We start from the raw sequence: 16,619 nt of genomic DNA on the forward strand, positions 1-16,619 counted from the left end.
CATAATAAAATTGCTGATGCACCCCATGCAGTTTAGATTTTAGTTTTTATTTTTAATTTTGTTTTCTTCTATTTTTAGCTCATAATCCTTTTTAACTCAAATATAAAATGTATAAAAATGCTTTTAGATATTTTAGGCTATGTGAATAACTTCCATAATTTTTGTGATTTTTTTTAGTTGTCGTAATAGCTTTAATAAATCGTTTTGTCCATATGCGCAAATGTCCTTTTGATCTTAATTCCTTTTGTAAATGAATTGTTAATTGACTTAGGATTAGAATTTAATCTCGATTCTTGTTGTACGAGCTCAATTGACATGTATAGAATTGGATTTTGGTTTCTTGGTAGATTTTAATTCTTGACTTTTAATTAGACTTTGATTTCTTTTAATTGATCTTGCTTTCTTGTATGTTTTAGAATTTGCTTAGCGTAGTATAGAGTTAGAATTCCCTTAACACCAATAAAACTCATAAAAAAAATAGTAGATTTTTAGGTTAATTTTGACATTTAATTTCCTCCACAAAAAGGGTCATAAAAATAGTTTTTGTGTTTAGTTTTGCATTAAGGTTTGAATTGCTTTTGTATCATTTACATGTTGATTTCTATATGATTTTGTGTGACTTTGTTACTTGACTTTGGCCATATCTTTTGGCCTATTTTTAGACTCCATTAGACATAAATAGGAATTAGACAACTTAGATTAGAATTTAGGGATAGTTCCCTTTCTTCATTCTCTTTCTTTTCAACTTTTAAAATACTTAATAAAAACCTGACAAAGATCATACTGTCACACTTCTGATATATGGTGGGAAAGAAATGATTGGGGCGTAGGCCCCGATGTACGTTCTTCCCCACGTAGTAGAAAAGAAATGATTGGGGTGTAGGCCCCGATGTACGTTCTTTTCTACTAAACGGAAAGAAATGATTGGAATGTAGATTTCGATGTATTTCTTATCCGTCATTTAGAGAATCGATTGTGGTGTAGACCTCGATGTGCATTCTCTAAATATTCAAAAAACAAACAAAATCCTTTTGGTATGATCTAAGTCACAAAGTTAAAATCCCCATAAAAAACACCAATCAAAAACACATAAAACACTAATAAATGGTCAGATTTAAAACAAAGTAAGGAAGTGATGCGAAGCCTTGTAGTGGGTCTTCGTCATCATGGAATTACCCTTAAAAGATACAAACCAATTCTCTCTCTCTTCCCTCTTTTCTTAAGGGCATTGTTATCTCCGCTCCATTGCATCCTAGGCTGTCCCTTATGCAAGAGCGCGAGCGTTAACTCCGCCCAACTAAAAAACACAAAAACAAACAGAAAAACGTGAGCCGAGCTACGGTAACTCTGATTCCTGAAAAGGATACGTAGGCAGCGGGGTAGGGCCCGTGCGAGTACAATTCTTTATTTTCCCTACATTTTGCATTCATTCGCATTTAGACATAGACATAGACATAGACACACCCTTTAGATAGAAACAAACATAGGTGGATACCATCGAGTACGATGGGCGCGAGGGGTGCTAATACCTTCCCCTCGCGTAACCGACTCCCGTACCTAGATCCTCTGGTCGCAAGACCCTGTTCCTTCCTTTGTTAGGTTTTCTGATATCCCTTTCCCTTATGGGATAAATATATTGGTGGCGACTCTGTTCATTTTTCGCGAGCGTGCGACAGCTGGCGACTCTGCTGGGGATGTTGCTAGACCTGTTGCTGGTCCATCCTTAGTGAGTCGATCCTAGCCTATCCGTTTGTTTGTTTATTTACTGGGTGTGCTATGTTTTGTCTATACGTGCCTTTATTTATTTTATGTATTTATTTTATGTTTCGCATGTCCTGTTTACTTTCCCGCTCGCATATCATATTTATTTTCCGCATGCATCTGGACTATATTATGGGTCTCCGTGGAGGCCACATATTTTCACTGTTTGCAGGTTGGGTGGGATTGTTTCTATGAGGTAAAAAGCCCAATACCCAGGCCAGAGTTGACACATAGGATACCTAGGATAGAGTGGATAGTCATGACGCCGATGAGATGTCAGGTCTTGTCTAGTGCGATCATGAGACCCACGCCCAGTCGAGGTCCAAATGGGGTATCATTGTTGGCATGTAGATGCAACAACATTGGTGCCTCAGGAGGACTGATAACGCTGGTTGCCATTTTGACCTACCCTGACCTAGACTACACCCGTGAGTGGGGAGGGATATACATGACAGGTACCGTTGGTGACTATTTGGTTCCGTTGGTGACTATTTGGTTCTCTTGTTGACTATTTGGTTCTATTGATGATTATGGTTCTTCTGGTTCTCTGATCTATGCCGGACCTTTGATCCTATGATATCTTCTTGCTCAGAATTATTGCCTTGGTCCCTCCATGTCGTGGGGACCCAATCTGCATCATTTTCATCATAGCATGTTTAAATTTCAAAAAAAAAAAAGAAAGAAAAGAAAAAAGTTAATTCTCATTTGCATGTCATTTTTCAGGGTACCCCAAAATATCAACCTCCGTCAAGAATGGATAACAATGTGACAGTCAACCAAGGAGTTACAAGGCGCACACACACTTATACTTTCCATCGCGAGGGTATGGTTCAGTTGGGACAATTGGGTGAATTGGTCACTGGTCATAATGAAACAGTGTTCAGTGACAACTATGGCAACATATTATCTCTTCTGTACTCGCGTGTCGACGAATGGGCCTTATCTACTCTTCTTCAGTTCTACGACCCAGATATCCGTTGTTTCACATTTTCAGATTATCAGCTAGCTCCCACTCTCGAAGAGTACTCTTACCTCCTCAACATCAAGATTCAACACAGAGTGCCTTTTGTTTGTGTCCCGGAGAAACCTAGGTTGGATTACATTGCCAACGCTCTTTATTTGAGCTTGGGAGATGTTCATGATAACTGGAAGAAGAATGGTGATACTCATGGCTTCTACATGAGTTTCTTGGTTGAAAAAGCTCAAGAATTTGCTGACAAAGGAATATGGGGGGCTTTCAATGCTATTTTGGCCGCTCTGATCTATGGAATTGTGATGTTTCCCAACATTCACAAGTTCGTTGATTTGGCTGCTATATGTCTTTTTATGGACAAGAATCCAATCCCCACCCTATTGGCTGACACATATTATTCCATTCACTCTCGGCATGGTAAAAGGGGGGCTATTCGAGGTTGCTTGCCGCTGTTGTATAACTGGTTCAAATCTCACTTGCCTGCTAGTGGTCCGTTTGTTACCTCTACTCAGAAATGGTCTCAGAGAATCATGGGACTTACTGCAAATGACATCGTATGGTATCAACTCCGAACAGGCATATCTGAAGTCATTATTAGGTGCGGAAACTTTGGTAACGTCCCGCTCATTGGGACAAGAGGATGTATTAACTACAACCCAGTTCTTGCTCTTCGTCAGTTGGGCTATACCATGAAGAGTGGGCCTTCGGATAGGGAGATTCACCAATCCGTGTACTTTGAAAAGGGAACTGACCCTGTAGCGCTTGAGGAAATCAGGAAGGCCTGGAATAACATTCATATAGGTGAGAGATCCACTCTGGGAGCCAAGAATGCCATTGCTATGGAGCCCTACACCGATTGGGTTAAGGAGAGAGTCAAGACACTTTTGTTACCATTCCCGGAGGTTCCTCTCTTGTATGCACAACCTCCGAAGATATCAGAAACTATGGTATCAAGGGAACGTTTTGACCAGGTCCGCGTCGCCAATTTGAGACTGAAAGAGAAAGATAGAGATATGGATTTGAAGCGCTATTTCCTTAAGCAGACAAAGAATGAACTGGCCCGTGAACTTAAAACTCTCAAAGGAGAGTCTTCTCAAGCCAGGAAGAGGGTTAGAACTGAAAAGGACGGAAAAGCTGTTGTTGCTCCTACTGAAGACCCTCAAAAGGTTATAGAAAAGACTATAAAGGAAGAAAAAGAGAAGCTCAGACGAGAGTACCAAGAAGACCTGAAAGCCCACAAGCTCCGACTGGAGAAAGAAACCAAATATGAGTTGAGGACCATGAAGAAGAAACTGGAAGAGGAGACCACTCAGAGAATAGCAGTTGAGACCCAACTGAAAGGAAGTCACCTCCGCACCGCCCGACTAGCTGAAGAGAATGTCAAGCTCAGAGATCAAATGATGAGTGAAGCAAATGCACTTGAGAAGACCTATATCCCAGAATGCAAAGGGTGTGACGAACTTAGGGATTGCTGCAAGAATCTAGACACGCAGTTATTCCGAAAGGATGAAGTGATCCAAAGCCTTGTCAAAGGAAGAGATCGGGAGGCGACTAAGAAGCTGTTTGACGAAACAAAGAAGTGGAGTGACGCCCATTTCAGACAAGGAGGACCTTTGTTCTACATTGAGATGAAGTGATAATTGAATTTGTTTGTAGATCACCACCAGATTTGTTGGATGGGGTCTCTAATGTTCTTTATATTGAAACATTGTTATTTGTGTATGAACCTACTCGCCTTAGGGAGCTATTATGAATGAAATGAATTGCTTTCCGTTTTCACTTGATATCTCTCTCATCACGTTGTTATTTGTTCTTGACCATCAATTCGATTTTGGATACCCTGAAGATGACACAACACATCATATGCACACATGCACACATACATTCACATTGTCACATTGCATTTTTCAGGTTATTATACAAGACACTAATTGGGGTCCCTTACAGAACAGATTTCTTTTCCGACGACGAAGCTGACTTTCTTACATCCTTACCGCACCAGGAGCAACGAGAGAATCATGGATCAGTTTGAACAGAATCAAGCTGCCCTCCGTAGGGATATGGATATTATGGGGGAAAGAATGACCCAACTTATGGAGACTCTCCATGTCGTTGTCCAAGGACAAGAAGAGCTCAGAAAGAGCGTTGCTGGATTGATCAAGGATACTCCTACTAACTCTGCTGATGGGGGAGTAAAAACTAAGGAGATTCCTGTTGAGGGTATAGCAAAGGTAGTGGATGACCACCATGAGGTTATTGATCTTGAACATGATCTTACTGCTGAGTTGACCGAGACTGCTAAGATGTACCAAGCTCTCGAAGAACGCCTTAAGGCCGTTGAGGTTGCTAAAACTTCGAGTTTCGACACTGCTGCTTTGAGCTTGGTACCTGGAATTGTTATTCCACCGAAGTTCAAGGTGCCAGATTTTGATAAGTACAAGGGAGTTACTTGCCTAGAAACTCACATTCGTTCTTACTGTCGTAAGATGGCCGCTCACGCCGAGAACGAACCTCTGCTTATGCATTTCTTCCAGGACAGTCTCACAGGAGCCCCGTTGGAGTGGTATATGAAACTTGAGAGGGCCAATGTCAGTACTTGGGGAGGACTTGTTGATGCCTTCTTGAAACAATACCACTACAATACTGCTATGGCTCCTAGCCGCGCTCAATTGCAAAATATGTCACAAAAGTCTGAAGAATCTTTCAAAGAATACGCCCAGAGGTGGCGTGAACTTGCTGCTCGAGTTCAACCTCCTCTTCTCGACCGAGAATTGATTGATCTATTTATGGGTACTCTGAAAGGGCCGTACCTTCAGCACATGGTTAGTAATACTTCTCCATCCTTCTCAGATGTGGTCATCATTGGTGAACGGGTTGAGAACTGTGTAAAAGCTGGTACCATTCAGGGTGTTACTAGTCCTGGCAACTCAAGTAGTAATGGTAAGAAGCCGTATTCTGGGTTTATGAAGAAGAAAGAAGGTGAAACCAGTACTGCTTCAGTTGACCAAGGTCGAACTCCAGTATACTCTGCTGTTCCACCTCCTTACTACCCGATGCCATATGCTGTTCCCAATCCGTATGCCCCTCAGGCATACGCTGCTGCATTTCCACAACCATGGATGACACCCCAACAGCCTTTCGTACCACAACAACAAGTTGCTGCTCCTCAGAATCGTCAACAGAATCCTAGGCCTCAAGGTCAAAGAGCTCCACAAAGGCAGAGGTACCCTGATAGGCGTATAGATCCGATTCCGATGCCATATGCCCAACTCCTTCCCCAATTACTTGCTGGTCAGTTGGTGCAACTCCGTGAAATGGGCCCTCCGCCTAGTCCTCTTCCTCCAGGATATGATGCTAATGCTCGTTGTGAATTCCACTCAGGCGCTCCAGGCCATACGATCGAAAAGTGTAAAGCGTTAAAATACAAAGTCCAGGATCTTCTCGATGACAAGCTCATCTCGTTCACTCCTACTGGTCCTAATGTGCAGAATAATCCTATGCCTCCTCATGCTGGTGCGACCAATGCTATTGAGTTATGTGATGATCAGATCCTGGTAAATGATGTTAATGAGGTTAGGATGCCGCTAGCAGTTGTCAGAGAGTATCTTATGCAACAAAAGGTTTTGTGTGAACTACATGACTACTGTTTGCAATGTTCTTCCAACCCTGAGGAATGCACTAGGTTGAAAGAAGAAATCCAGAAAGTAATGGATGAAGGTGTCCTTAGAGTGGAAAAAATTATTCCTGATGACGAAGTGGCTATTCTAGAGATCCCTTATTCTCCTGCTGATACGACGAAAGCCCAAAGTACTCCTTTGATCATCCATACTCCAAGTACTCCCTTGGTCATTCAGGCTCCGAGTACTCCCTTGGCCATTCAGGCTCCGAGAACTCCGTTGGTTATTCAGGTTCCAGATGCCCCTCTGACCCCTTCAACCTCATCTCTCGTTCCCTCTCCTGTGAGTAATTCCAAGGCTGTTCCTTGGAGTTATAATGCTGTGTATATCCGAGGAAAGAAATATGATTGTCCTCCAGTGGGTAATTCGAGCATCACCAATATTACTGGCACTAGTGGCATTACCCGTAGTGGTCGGATCTTTGCTGCCCCTCTTCCACTTCCTAAAGAAACCAACAAGGATGCTAGTGCGCAAGCAAAGGGGAAGCAAGTTGCTATCGACCCTCCTGTAACACGTAATGCACAAGATGTCGAGCAACTCTTGAGGATCATTAAGAAAAGTGATTACAAAGTGATTGATCAACTCGATCAAACTCAAGCTAAGATCTCTATCTTGTCCCTTTTGGTGCACTCGGAAGCTCATCGTAATGCTCTAATGAAAGTTCTGGCTTCCGCTCATGTGACTCAAGACATTACTGTGCCTCAATTTGAAGGGGTTGTGACCAACATTGCTGCTGGTAACTGTTTGGGTTTTTGTGATGAGGAACTTCCACCCGAGGGTAGAGCATACAACAAAGCATTGCATATCTCCGTCAAGTGTTTGGATGCTGTGTTGTCTCGAGTTCTGATTGATACAGGTTCTTCTCTTAACGTGATGCCCAAGGCCACTTTGTTTAAGCTGAGTATGGATGGGATTATGATGAGACCATGCACTATGAATGTTAGAGCATTTGATGGTTCTAGAAGGTCCGTAGAAGGAGAAATTGATCTGCCAGTCTTGATTGGTCCTCACATGTTCTACATTGCCTTCTACGTTATGGATATAAACCCTTCGTACACTTGCCTCTTGGGTCGTCCTTGGATTCATGCTGCTGGAGCTGTGACATCTACTCTCCATCAGTGCTTGAAATTTGTTGTGAACGACAAGATTGTTGTGATCACTGGTGAAGAGGATTTGATAGTCAATAATCTGGCATCATACCGTTATGTTGAAGTGGAGGAAGAGATACAAGAGACACCTTTTCAAGCCTTAGAGATTGTGTCAGTTGATAAACTCCCCGTGACTGAGAATAAGAAGGAACTCGGAGCACCCCTCTCGTCTTTAAATGATGCTAAGGCCTTCTTAGAAGCTGGTACTCCCCATAGTGCCTGGGGCAAGCTGATTGATGTCCATGAGAAGCGAGAGAAGTATGGCCTTGGGTATCAACCATCTTCGTCTACTCAGCTCAGCATAATTCCTGGAAAGAAGGTGATTCCCCCCATTTCTCAAGTGTTCGTCAGTGCAAGCACCAGCTCTGGAAGTCAGGTTCTCGCCGTGGATGATGATGACGAAGAAGATCTCTCCAGATTCATTTGCCATGCTGCGCCTGGACAGGAACTCAACAATTGGACTATCTTGGACATCCCCAGAGTCACTTTTATGGAGATGTAATTTTCTTGTTTCGATAAGTCATATGCTTCGCCCTAAGCATTTTGACCACTTGTATAAAGAAGGGCCCCCATGTTGTTTCAATTTGTTTAATATTGAATGAAAATCACATCTTCGCATGCAATTACTGTTCCATTTCTTTCATTTTTGTTTTTTACTTTAAAAACTTTTTCAAAAATGGCAAAGCTTTTCTTTTTTTTCTTTTTATGTGTTGCATTCTAAGGCATAAATCATTCATCGTGCAGATCCGGCTCGAATTCCATCAAAAATGATAATGTTACAGTTCCACGTCTTAATATCCTTGAGAATCCAATTGACCAAGCTGATGAGGATAGTGGGGAGGATTGTGAAGTCCCTGAGGAATTGGCAAGACTTTTGAGACAAGAGGAGAAATCTATTCAGCCACATCAAGAAGCCATAGAAATCATCAACCTCGGTACAGAAGAAGCAAAGAGAGAGGTCAAGATAGGTGCCGCTTTGCAAAGTGATGTAAAGAGAAGGTTGATTGAGCTGCTTCGAGAGTATGTTGATATCTTCGCCTGGTCATATGAAGACATGCCTGGTTTAGACACGGATATAGTTATGCACATGCTACCTCTCAAACCAGAATGTCCGCCTGTAAAGCAAAAACCACGAAGAACTCGACCTGATATGGCTTTGAAAATCAAGGAAGAAGTTGAAAAACAGTTGAAGGCTGGTTTCCTATCTGTATGTGAATATCCTCCTTGGATTGCAAACATCGTACCCGTTCCTAAGAAGGACGGAAAGGTACGCATGTGTGTTGACTACCGAGATTTAAATAGGGAAAGTCCAAAGGATGATTTCCCTTTGCCTCATATTGATGTGCTAGTCGACAACACTGCTCAGTATTCGGTGCTTTCTTTCATGGATGGTTTTTCTGGCTATAATCAAATAAAGATGGCTCCTGAAGATATGACCAAGACTACTTTTACGACTCCGTGGGGTACGTATTGTTATAAGGTGATGCCTTTTGGTCTTAAGAATGCTGGTGCAACATATCAACGAGCAATGGTGACTCTCTTCCATGACATGATCCATAAAGAGATTGAGGTGTACGTCGATGATATGATTGCAAAATCCCAAACTGAAGAGGAACACTTGGTATATCTTGAGAAACTGTTTGCTCGTCTGCGAAAATTCAAGTTGAGGCTTAATCCAAACAAGTGCACTTTTGGAGTGCGATCTGGAAAGTTACTTGGATTCATTGTGAGCCAACGAGGGATTGAGGTCGACCCTGATAAAGTAAGAGCAATACAGAACATGCCAGCACCGAAGAATGAAAAAGAAGTTCGAGGGTTCCTTGGGAGATTGAATTACATAGCCAGGTTCATTTCTCATCTCACTGACACTTGTGAACCCATCTTCAAACTGCTGCGCAAAAATCAAGATATCCGTTGGGATGGTCATTGTCAAGAGGCCTTTGAAAAAATCAAACAGTATCTCCAAGAGCCGCCAATTCTCATGCCTCCGGTCCCTGGGAGGCCGCTTCTTATGTACTTAACTGTGCTCGAAGGATCTATGGGGTGTGTGCTGGGCCAACATGACGAGTCTGGTCGAAAAGAGTGCGCCATTTATTACCTGAGCAAAAAGTTTACCGATTGTGAATCCCGCTACTCACTACTCGAGAAAACTTGCTGTGCTTTGGTATGGGCTGCTCGCCGACTGAGGCAGTATATGTTGACTCACACCACTCTATTGATCTCCAAAATGGACCCGATAAAATACATCTTTGAAAAACCGGCTCTTACAGGAAGACTAGCCCGATGGCAAATGCTTTTATCAGAATACGACATTCAGTATGTCACGCAGAAGGCCATCAAAGGAAGTGTCCTTGCGGATCATCTTGCTCATCAACCATTAGAAGAGTATCATTCAATGATGTTTGACTTTCCTGATGAAGATATCATGAAACTAGATGATAATGAAGGACCCGAACCAGGAGAGCGATGGACTCTCACGTTCGATGGTGCATCAAATGCTATGGGCCATGGTATTGGGGCAGTTTTGACTTCTCCCCGTCAAACTCAAATCCCTTTCACAGCTAGAATATGCTTTGATTGCACAAACAATGTCGCAGAATACGAAGCTTGCATAATGGGTCTCGAAGCAGCCATTGATATGAGAATCAAGATCCTTGAGGTTTATGGGGATTCTGCCCTGGTTATACATCAAGTAAGAGGTGATTGGGAAACACGACACCCCAATTTAGTTCCTTATAGGGACTATATCTTGGAGTTGTTGCCCGCTTTCGAGGAAATCACTTTCAATCACATCCCCCGAGAGGAAAATCAATTGGCAGATGCTTTGGCTACTTTGGCGGCTATGTTCAGAGTTAGCTCCCCTAAAGAAATGCCGGACATAACGATCCTCCGTTACAAAGAACCTGCACATGCATTCCCTGCCCACTGCCTCACTACTGAAGACGTGTATGATGAAAAGCCATGGTATTACGACATCAAGAGGTATGTGGAGAAGCGAGAGTATCCCGAAGATGCTACGATTGGTGATAAGCGAACGCTTCGAAGGCTAGCATCCAAATTCTTCTTGTCAGGAGACGTCCTGTACAAAAGAAACTATGATTCAGTTTTGCTCAGATGCATGGATAGACACGAAGCAGAATTGATCATGCGGGAAATTCATGAAGGATCTTTTGGAACTCATTCCAGTGGACATTCCATGGCCAAAAAGATCTTGCGAGCAGGATATTATTGGATGACGATTGAAAGTGATTGTTATGTGTATGTGAAGAAATGTCACAAATGTCAAGTGTATGCTGACAGAATTCATGTCCCTCCAACTCCTCTGAATGTCCTGACGTCGCCTTGGCCCTTTGCTATGTGGGGCATAGACATGATCGGACGGATAGAGCCGCAAGCTTCGAATGGACACCGATTTATTCTTGTTGCTATCGACTACTTCACCAAATGGGTTGAAGCTGCTTCTTACAAGAACGTGACCAAGCAAGTCGTTACTCGCTTCATCAAGAAAGAGATTATATGCCGATATGGGGTTCCAAACAAGATCATCACTGATAATGGGTCCAATCTTAATAATAAGATGATGGCAGAGTTGTGTGAAGAGTTCAAGATTGAACATCACAATTCATCACCCTATCGGCCAAAGATGAATGGCGCAGTCGAAGCTGCTAAAAAGAATATAAAGAAGATTGTCCAGAAAATGGTTAGAACGTATAAAGATTGGCATGAGATGTTGCCATTTGCTTTGCATGGCTATAGAACTTCGGTTCGTACTTCAACTGGGGCAACCCCCTTCTCTCTTGTCTACGGTATGGAGGCCGTACTACCTGTCGAAGTGGAAATTCCTTCGTTGAGAGTCTTGATGGACGCCAAACTCGATGAAACAGAATGGGTTCAAACGAGGCTTGATCATCTCAATCTAATTGAGGAGAAATGCTTATCTGCTATCTGCCATGGCCAGTTGTACCAAAAAAGGATCAAGAAAGCGTATGACAAGAAAATTCGGCCTCGATAATTCCACACAGGAGACCTAGTCGTAAGGAAGATCTTGCCAATTCATACCGATCCAAGGGGCAAATGGACTCCCAACTATGAGGGACCATACATTGTGAAGAAAGCATTTTCAGGTGGTGCTTTAATCCTGACAAAGATGGATGGGGAAGACGTTCCGCTTCCAGTCAATTCAGACTCAGTCAAAAAATACTACGCATAAAAGACCCGCTAGGTCGACGTACCTAGGAAAAAATAAGGGCATCCCGGCAAACCAAAAGGGTTTGGGCAAAAATTAGGGATAAAACAAAAAAAAAGAAAGAAAACGAATAACCCGCTAAGTTGAAAACCCGAAAGGGCGACTTAGGCAAAAAGGGGCATCCCGCTGGATTGAAAACCCGAAAGGGCGATCCAGGCAAAAGTTAGGGATCAAAAGCGAGAGGCTGCAGTCTGAATATCTTTCACAAAGACCACTATACGCCCTTGACAGAACGGATGGATCAATCCAACCATTACCCTTCTGAAGCAAAGCATTGAGAGGATCGAGGATATGGGAACTGTAGCAATATCAGTTTTAATGGAAATCCGAGCATTTTTCTTTGCCATTTTGCTCTTTGCATTTTTAATTTTCTTTTTCGCAACTACCTCATTTAGGAGTTGCTTCCTTGTACAGAAGCCTATTCACAGGCATTCCATCAATAAAATGATCTTTCGATGCAAAAGCTTTCTTTCTTTCTTTTCATTTTTGCACATGCGAGGTATGATTTAATTCGTTATTAAACATTGCATTGAAAGCATGGGGGCAATAATCACAAAATCAAAACGAAACATGATGTTACATAAACATAAAAGTGCTCTAAGGGGCACCATTTGCATCCAAACGTTGTTTTCTGTGCAGGTTGCAGGTTCTAGCCGTCATCTTGGCTCATGATATGTCACAGAGGTCATCATCATCCCGCATGAAAGTTCCAGAGTATAACTCATCAGTACGGGTAAGCATGGAGCACATGAAAAGGTCCGTATCCCTCTCCCATATGGCAGACGAAGAGTGGTCTCTCAAAACTCATGACTCCCCAAGCAGCATAGGATGTAAGGAAAGTCGGGCGAAGTCACTTCCTCCCCAGCAGGGCTATGCTCTAACCCTCAACACAGTTCCCAATAGTCTTTGGCACTATGAGGTTGCCAAACGCCCATCTACAATGGCGTCTCAAGAGAATAAGCAACGGACCCCAATGGTCTTGCTCCCCTATCACACCGATGCCTTTATTTGGCGCTCTGCATATAGTTTCCATTGCATATGACATTGCATCCTCAAAAGCGTAGCATATCCGTCAAAAGCAGAACATTACGCCATAGAAAAAGTCAAACATGCATACGAAGCCTAAGCCAGATAATGCAAATCATCCCTCAATCAAGACAATGATACATCCCCACAAAAAGATTGTCCTTACAAACTCCAATTGATATCTGCTACTCCATTGCAAATCTCCTCCACCCACGGTGCCGATACTTGGTTTTCTCAATCCCCAGCCTAAGTGTTTTCAATAATCTTCTCGTGCTCCGGCCTCGTTGTTTACCCTCATTCTTTTCATTCTTGTGGATCGTAGGTCCGTTGACCTTATCCTCATCTTTTTCATTCTCGTGGATCGTAGGTCCGTTGACCTTATCCTCATCCTTTGCATTCTTGTGGATCGTAGGTCCGTTGACCTTATCCTCATCTTTTTCATTCTTGTGGATCGTAGGTCCGTTGACCTTATCCTCATCCTTTGCATTCTTGTGGATCGTAGGTCCGTTGACCTTATCCTCATCTTTTTCATTCTCGTGGATCGTAGGTCCGTTGACCTTATCCTCATCCTTTGCATTCTTATGGATCGTAGGTCCGTTGACCTTATCCTCATCCTTTGCATTCTTATGGATCGTAGGTCCGTTGACCTTATCCTCATCCTTTTCATTCTTGTGGATCGTAGGTCCGTTGACCTTATCCTCATCCTTCGCATTCTTGTGGATCGTAGGTCCGTTGACCTTATCCTCATCTTTTTCATTCTCGTGGATCGTAGGTCCGTTGACCTTATCCTCATCCTTTGCATTCTTGTGGATCGTAGGTCCGTTGACCTTATCCTCATCTTTTTCATTCTTATGGATCTTAGGTCCGTTGACCTTATCCTCATCTTTTTCATTCTTGTGGGTCGTAGATCCTATCATTCCGTCGAACCCGTATTTTCAAATCACAGTTTCATACAACAATCATTTCCATTGAGAACCTTGTATTGGCACTTTGGCTACGTTACAAGCTATCACCGTCCTTCCAATTACTCGTTGTAAATGTTTCCATCAGAAAAACAAAAAAAAAATCTCTTTCCCCAGCAGATATCGAGATAAAAATAAAGGAATAAAAACCACTCCATCTTTTCAGGACAAATTTCAGGTCTTGATATTTAATCTTCTTCCATCTCGAATATTCGAAGGGCTGGCGCCAATCTCATTTTCGAGTATAAGACGATTAAATAGGGGCAGCTGTCATACCCCAAATTTGTCCTAACCTATAACTTCTAACTGGCTTAGGTTTTGCCTTCATGTACATACATTACTTAGGTCATAACTCACACTCATGCATTCATATCATTGGTGCTATTCAAAGGCTAGCAAGAAAAGCTCTGTTGCAAAGAAGTTTGATCAGAGAATAAGAAAACAGAGGTATAATCATGTGGCTCTATGTTCATTAAAGTCCTCCTGGATTGGGGTGTCTCTCTGCTTCAAGTCAGGGAATTGATTGAAGAGTGCAAGCTTGCAAATCGTCTGGTTCTTTAAATCAGGGTTTCTTTGACCAAAGTCAACCAGTTAGCTTTCTGGTCAACATTTAATCAGGAATGGCTTCTATGTGTGGAAAACTTCTCATGCTGACCTTGTGGAGGTGTTTGTTTGACTGGAGTTGACTGGAAGAGATTTAATCGGGAATTTCATCAATAGTCGGAAAAATCAGAACAGTTGACTTTTTGGTCAAAATCAGAAGAATTATTCAAATGTTGACTTTTGGTGGAAAATCGGGCAAGAAAATTCGAAGAATGGATAAAATTGGGAGTTTGACAAAAAGTTGCCAAAATAGCAAAAAGACAAGTTCCCAACACTTAGAAAAATTTTTGGAACTTTAAATCTTGATGAGCAGTCAACTTCGAGCCTGGATTACACGTGTCTAGAGGATTTATTTCAAAGAAAGTCAAACATCAATATTGTTCAAATCATGGAGGTGAACAATTTTGTAGTTGACCTCTTTTCCATTTGAAGATCGGATCAAAAGTTATTCAAGATCAAAGTTGAACATTTTCATTGGAATACAAGTCAAATTGCAAGACAAAATTCTGGGCAGTGTGACACGTTTCATCGAACAGGTGGTGTGCTAACTTTGAGATTGATTTCAGAGATATACAAGTGTGCTTTGAAAGGAATTTTGGTGTGAATCTACTCTTTTCTATGCCCTCTACCCAATGAAACAAGAATGAAGCAAATTGAGTGTGTGTTGAACCATTTATGAAGCCTCAAAGTCATGCCTTCATCAAGTCACCATTGCATGGCAAGTTGAGCCAAGTTCTAGGGCACGCGTGTGTCATTTCCACAAACACGTGGTGGGTCAGCTTTGAGTCCAATTATTATTCTCCACAAATCTCCATTTTAAATAATCTTGGTATCAAAATCCCCCTTGCTACGTCCTCCTTCCAACGAGCCATGGATTACATCACTTGGACAAATGATGGACAAGTTAGGAAACCCCAAAGTCAGGCCTCGACCCAATCTCGCTTCTGCCAAGAACGTGAGCCTCAACCCAGGCCAGGTGCGTGTAAGCCAAGCAGGTGGGACATGGTGTTTTCATTGCATATTTTGAGTGACCTCCAGCCTTCATTCTAACAAACTTCCAACACCAATCCTTCTATACTCCATCCCCTCTTCTCATCGGGCCAAAGTTTAATCCAAACGGTGAAGTACATTGAGAATTATGTGTGTGCAAAGAGAGCTACATGAAGTGTTCTTGGTGCAAGGCATTGGCAAAAGGAAGAACATCCATCACTGCAAGGGCACGCATGTCTTTTCCATAAAATCCCATGCACATGCTGCTCATGTGAAAGGCTCACCAGAAGCTTACCACAAGTGCATAACCTTCGTTCACTAAGCTTACGGGAAAGATTGACTACATCACGCTCCCACCATAACAACCATACACGCCCACCCCTCATATATAAGAATAACACCTTCACAACTCAAGCCCTCTCTCACTTTTCACTCTCTCAAAAACCTCTCATCATTCTCTCTACCCTCACTTCACGATTCTCTTCACTCTCTCTACAAAAGAAAGAAAGTTTGTTACACTTTCTAACAAACTTCTTCATCTCAAAACCATCACCATCACCTTCAGCTTCATCCCCCACCTTCAACCATGACGAACGGCATCGCCACCTTGTAACCACCATGGCAACGACCTTCGTTTCCATCTTCATCATCTTCTCCGTATAACCGTCAACTCTATGTAACCTTCAAGACCTGTCATCATCATTCTATCGCTTCCAAGATTCATCTCTGCAAAGTAATGTGATGTCATTCTCCAGTCAAGGATCTACGTGAGGTTCATAGTGCAAGCATCAACAACATCAAAGGCTCCGATCTGTGAAGCTTCGCTCTCGTTGCAATATCTCGAAACTAGTAAGCCTCACAGTCTCACTCAGCATGCATAGATGATAATCTTAGGTCATATAGAACTGGCTATGCGTTTTTAGATCTCATTACTTGATATGATTCTTGGATCTGTTATCAAAGATCGTTCTCTCTAAATTTCTGAGCATGTTCGAACTAAGAATGGAAGTATGAACCTCTGGATAGCATTAGTTTGCATTTTAGTAAAGGTTCCGGTGGCTTAGGGTTTTACAAACGCCTTCGGTTTAGGCGTTAGAAGAAGAATTAACAAAAGATAATCGTGGATTCATGATCAGCGTAAAAAACCGAGTGGAAAGGCATGAGCTTTTTAAAATTCTGGAAAAAACGCCTGGTCTCCGCCGTGAAACACGTCGTAGAAGATGACCGGAGCGG

At 42.4% G+C, this 16,619-nt stretch overlaps 1 protein-coding gene across 1 annotated transcript; it reads left to right on the top strand.

Annotated features, from left to right (window-relative positions):
* The first annotated feature begins 2,514 nt into the window (after positions 1–2,514).
* Positions 2,515–4,371, top strand: LOC131638835 (uncharacterized). Its single transcript, XM_058909382.1, has 2 exons — positions 2,515–4,078; positions 4,175–4,371. Exons 1-2 carry the CDS (start codon positions 2,515–2,517, stop codon positions 4,369–4,371), a joined length of 1,761 nt encoding a protein of 586 aa, XP_058765365.1.
* The last annotated feature ends 12,248 nt before the right edge of the window (positions 4,372–16,619 follow it).

This window comes from Vicia villosa, unplaced genomic scaffold (genome assembly GCF_029867415.1).
Source record: "Vicia villosa cultivar HV-30 ecotype Madison, WI unplaced genomic scaffold, Vvil1.0 ctg.002444F_1_1, whole genome shotgun sequence".
NCBI lineage: Eukaryota > Viridiplantae > Streptophyta > Magnoliopsida > Fabales > Fabaceae > Vicia > Vicia villosa.

Excerpts from the sequence above, each read along its gene's own strand:
- LOC131638835 (XM_058909382.1), top strand. The coding sequence starts at position 2,515 with ATGGATAACAATGTGACAGTCAACCAAGGAGTTACAAGGCGCACACAC. Across the intron at positions 4,079-4,174 it reads TGAGACCCAACTGAAAGGAA|AATGCAAAGGGTGTGACGAA; the intron begins GTCACCTCCGCA and ends CCTATATCCCAG.